This window comes from Morus notabilis, unplaced genomic scaffold, assembly GCF_000414095.1.
Source record: "Morus notabilis unplaced genomic scaffold, ASM41409v2 Scaffold1340, whole genome shotgun sequence".
NCBI lineage: Eukaryota > Viridiplantae > Streptophyta > Magnoliopsida > Rosales > Moraceae > Morus > Morus notabilis.
Genome location: NW_010362232.1, coordinates 300,004 through 305,222, shown reverse-complemented (window position 1 = coordinate 305,222; position 5,219 = coordinate 300,004). Strand labels below are relative to the sequence as shown.

The 5,219-nt window shown below is 37.3% G+C and overlaps 1 protein-coding gene and 1 long non-coding RNA gene across 2 annotated transcripts in view; both read right to left on the bottom strand.

The window, feature by feature from the left end:
- Nucleotides 1–2,878, bottom strand: part of LOC21394255 (protein root UVB sensitive 6) — a 6,655-nt gene extending 3,777 nt beyond the window's left edge. The window contains 4 exon segments of the mRNA XM_024167791.1: nt 1–18; nt 955–1,068; nt 1,250–1,348; nt 2,165–2,878. Coding sequence (XP_024023559.1) covers nt 1–18; nt 955–1,068; nt 1,250–1,348; nt 2,165–2,530 — 597 coding nt within the window. The 5' untranslated portion in view covers nt 2,531–2,878.
- A 1,128-nt stretch (nt 2,879–4,006) lies between these two features.
- LOC112092232 lies at nt 4,007–5,219 on the bottom strand. The gene is made up of 3 exons (XR_002902492.1): nt 5,189–5,219; nt 4,643–4,726; nt 4,007–4,101 (listed from the first exon to the last, which is right to left on the bottom strand). It is a non-coding gene; the product is annotated as an uncharacterized LOC112092232 (long non-coding RNA).

Sequence of the window (5,219 nt, the reverse complement as noted above, 5' to 3'; positions counted from 1 at the left end):
TACACGACCAGCACCATCCTACAAAATCAAATCCAGTCACATTTGCATCTCTCAATGTACAATAAATCAAGTATCCATGTTAAAATTCAAAAGGCTGTGATTATGGAAACCCAAAAAAATAAATAAATAAATAAAACTATTGAAGTACATAATAAAAGACAAGATTGTAAGTCATAGCAGTCAGGTTGATCCAAAGCAATTCTTGCTCCTCATTACTAAATTCATGGATACCTAATTGGATGTCTATATATATACATATAGAGGGAAATGACCTGTGGCTGATGAAATCAGCAAATTCCTTTGCCAAGTTGGAGTTATCAATAGTTATAAATTACACCAGAAGCCCAACAACGGAGTTAGAGGTGGAAAGTTCAAGCCGCACAGACTGGGCCGGATGAAAATTTCAGGCCGGCCCAAAATTTTATAGGATATTTTTAAAAAATCTTTAAAAAGAGGGTGTTTGGGCCGGGTCGAATGGAAATTTAGGGCTTGAAACCTCAACCTGGCCCGCCCCAAACTTGCAGCTCTAAGCGGAGTGCAAAAAATACTAAAATAAAAGATAAATACTTTTTTAGATATTAATGTAATATCCTTAAGATGAAAAACTAAAAGGAATGATAGCAAAAGTCTCCAATTAACATACAGACCATAATTTAAGCCACCCAATATTCTGGAGATTTTTGCATTAATAAAGTAAACACTAAGGAGAAGGAAACGAAAAAGAGAATAGATGCATAAACGCTATGTTTACATGTCATAATGCGAAGACAAATTTTTGCAACATTTCCAAAATTTTAAAACTTCAGCAAAAGAAAAATCTTCTGCCAAACTATAACCGTGCTCTTTGCATCCAAAAGAAACTATAAATTTTTCGAATCAATTAGAGCAGTAACTTACAAACTTAGCAAAACAAAAAGTGTTACACCATCAGTACGACTGAAATATTATTCCTACCTTGAGAATCCAGTTGATAGCAACTGCCCCAGGAGTAGCCCTGTTTCTGGAGACGCCAACAGAGCTCAAAAGAGTTTGTGTTGTGAAAACACCCATTGCTCCCCCAAAAAAGTGCTAAAGCAGATATGGAAACCAGAAATGTAGGATTAAAAAACACTGAAGCAGTCGACGACTATTAGCAAGAACTAAAATATGTGCTGCTGCTGCCTATTCTATTTTCTCCCCTTTTCTGGTTTATTTAACTTCTCGAAAAGCCTACCGCATCTGGTAGTTCACAAATCATGAAAATATATACCTTCAAAGCCCTCCATGTCATATAGGGGACATAGGATGGAGTCACACTGTCAGGGAAACCCTCCGGAACAACGTATGATCTAAAAAATGACATCAAATCCTGCGCCAAGATGACCATAGCATAAGGATTTTATTTTCCCCCCCGAAAGAAACAGAGATACAACTTCAAGAGGACAAGTAGTCTTCCAAAAGTCCAAGAGTAAACATTACAAAAATAAATAACATGATGACCAAGATCCTAACTACCCTAGATCTAGGGTTTAGAGTGATTTTAATTTTAATTGACGTTTATCTCATTATTTTTATTTTATTTAGGCTTTTATTTAAGTTTATTTCATAATTCCATTGTTATGTTATGTTTATCTGATTGTTATAGATTATCAACTATGATTGTATTTTCACTTTGGAACTTGATGATTGAGATTGAACAATCACACTCCTTCTCAATTGTTTTTTGTTCTCTCTAAATTCTTAACTTTTCATCTTCTCTTTCTCTCTCTTCCTCTCCTCTCTCTTGGTCCTACATCACATGATTTCTTAAACACGCATCCTCACACAGAACTCGGAAAAAAAAAAGTTTTTTTAAGGGAAAAAAAAAAAGAAGAAACTGTATCACGACTTCAAAAGAATAGAAATTATGATTAAATTACTCAAACACGAATTGCACTTAACACAAATCCGTTACTTTTAAGAAAATGCCGTTACTTTTACCAAATCAAACACCATGCAATTAGAACCCTAAGGAAAAACACCATAATTTGGATTAATAACAACAATAGAAGGAAAAATTCCTACACTTTTAAATGAATTACGCAATCATAGCCGTATAATTCAAATTTCATAATTAAAAGAGATCAAGAATCAAATTGCATAGAACTTTGAAAACAAAGAGAGAAAGAAAATTCAAGAAACTGACATCAAACGGAGCCTGAGGAGTTTGCAAGCTGAGAGCACGGAAAGATCCCTTCTTGAACGTTCTTCCGCTGGACGACGCATCGCTCTCGGCGACGTACTGCCACCGGCGGCCGTCGAGTTCCTCGCAGCAAATCAATCTCAAACTGGAGCTGACAAACTCGTCCTCGATCAATCCAAGCTTCTTCGCCTGAAAATTTCCAGAAGAAGAAGGAGGAGGAGCGAAGGAATCGGCGGGAGCCGAAGCCAAACTAGCGCTGATTCGCAGAGTCTCGCGGACGAGGAGGCGCGCGTCCTGCCCTGCGGCCGCGGCGGCTGTTGCGGTGGCGGAGGTGGTCGTAGAGCGCTTGAGATTGATTGGAGGAGCCATTGCTAGGGCTTGGAGGTCGGAATGTGCGGGTTAGGAGGAGAAAACGAGACGGGAATTAGCGGGTTCTGATGGAGAAACTAATAAGAGAGAGATTGTTGGTTTTGGGCATTGGAAGTAACGGGTAGTTGGGCTACTACCAATAACATTGTTGTGTGTGGCTTTAATGGCGTCGGCGTCGGAGAAACTGAGGAGAGATGAAAATGGTGAAGAAAGCAAAACAAAACTAGGAAATCGTAATTAGGCCTTTTTTTTTTCTTTTCTGTTTATTTGGAAAAGCCAACTGGAAATTGCCGAAGCGAAACTGAAGAGCAGGTGTATCTCTGCCGTTCGCTACTACCCCCACTTGGCGAAAATTTATACGGTGTTTTTGTTTTTATTAAAGGAGAGGGAGAAAAAATAAAAAAAAAAAAAAAAAAAAAAAAAAAAAAAAACCCCTTAAGCACACTTTTATTTGGACGGTTACAAACTATTAGAATATAAACTCAGATCTTATGTATCACGTAAATTATTATTTTTTATTGATAAATACAATCTCTTATCATATGTTAATATTTTAAATGTCCACCAATATAAAAATGACAATTCATTCACCATATCAATTGATATATAAAAATTAAAATTTGAGTTAGTGTCCCTAGCATTATTCTTATCACTATTGATTGGTTAAGAGAAATAGAGAGAGTAAGAAGGTCCTTAGATAGCAAAGGTTGGCCAGAGCTCTGGCACCGCATCCAGGCTCATCGCCAGACTCTCGGTAGTGAAATTTAGTCCTCCGACTCGTCTCATCGTGGACTTCTCGTTAGTGGTGGTGGCTCCGTTTGGACAGATCTGAATTGTTAAAGAGCTGAGAAGCTGAATGGACGATTTCCTTTATCAAAGGAGTTTTTTGCTTGGTGGCTGAGATCTCTTCGCTGGCTGTTTTTCTCGATGGTCCTGGTCGGAGGTTTTTTTCTTTTTGTAACTTTTGTGTTTGTAATAAGGTTAGTAGTTTCCCCACTCGACCATCATCTGGTTTGTTGTTTTTTGTTAGATTTAAGTGTTATGTCGATAGGGTGGTCTTGGTCCGGTTAGAATTCTTTCTATGCCGTGTAGATGTCCCCTTTATGTGAGTTTTGACGATCTGCTCCTCCAGCGCTTGACAACTTGTCACGCCCCTAAACCGGGGTTGGTGACGTGGAGGCTCGTTTAGAAACTTAAACCTGTTTGAGAGAGAGTGATTAGCAAAATAATTTAATTCCTTTCAAATCTAAAACATTCAGGTGTTTCCAAACGAGCCCCTGCATTCAAGAGAAATTTAACTTCAAGAACGGTGGTGGAATTTCCAACCAAACCAGTTTTAAAACCACATCACTGGTATCATGTCAGGAATTCCCACAGGGGTTTAGCATACATGAATATAAACATAAGTAAATGTGACATCAACCACAATCTAGCAACATTTAAGTTTACAAACCATAATCTCTTATACATGCCTTGAAATAAAAGATAGAAGGGTTACAACTCTTTGCTTCCCGAGATCAAGTCCACACCACCGGTAATAGCTACCTATTCCGCACCACTCCTCGCGTCGCCTGGAGGGATTTAATACATTTAAAAACAGAAAAAGGTGAGCGAAAGGCCCAGTAGGATATAGATTTTATAAAGCATTTAAAATAAAGGTACTCACGGTCCGAAGATATACATCCAGAACCGATCATCCCTTTTTAGAAAAGGAAATACTCACAATAGAAATATCTGTATAATGAAAGTGTGCAGCTCATCATACCACTAAACAAGAAGCGGTAAAAATGTCTGTCTAGGAAAAGTGCAGAGCCATCATTCCACTAAACAAGAAGCAGATCCGTACGGATTTCGGGACCTGCCCCCCAAGGATGCGATTCCCACATCCCGATCTCTAAGGCCACCATGCATTGTATCATTTCTTAAAATATTTCATTTTAAGAATTGATACGCTTTGAAATCTCATTTCCAAAATCATTGGAAAAACTTAATAGCATTCTCATGTTATTTCTTTAAAATCATTTTCTTTAAACATGTTTTGTTCCAAAACATTTTCATTGACCAAAATAATTTAAAATGAGGCTAACACGGATATGGACAAGAATATCCTACCTGTTGGATATCAAACCTGGGCTAGCCTTCAGTTCTCCTAGCCTCCGTTTTCCTTAAAGCCTTAATGCTTGACTTCTCCACTAGCTTTATCACAAAAGCAATATCTTAGGAAGTATTTCTCATTCCTAAAACGAATTAAGTTCAATCATGTTTAATTGTTTCCTATTAGTGTGCCTTGACTCAAATCCAATTTTCACAATGATTTTATAATTCAGTTTGGGGGTTCTTTAAAAATTAGAATCCAATTCATAGGTTGGGTTTTTCCTATTTAATTTCAGTTTAAAAACAAGTTTCTAGAGAAATTTCGGCAGCATGCCGGCATAAATAGGAAAAATGCCAAACCTGCAATTCAAATCCAATTTCAATATATATTCTCCAGAATCCATCAAAATCAGTTTCTAATCAATTAAACAAGTCCAATAACTAAAAATCCCCAAATTTCATTCAATTCCAAAACCCTAACTCAAAATTATTCAAATCTAACCAAAAATCAAACTTTCTCAAGCTTAAAATCCGAATCAAAGAGTGGGTTTCAAAGGGTTTTACCTCAAATCAGTTGCTCGAGCTTCGTCTCCCT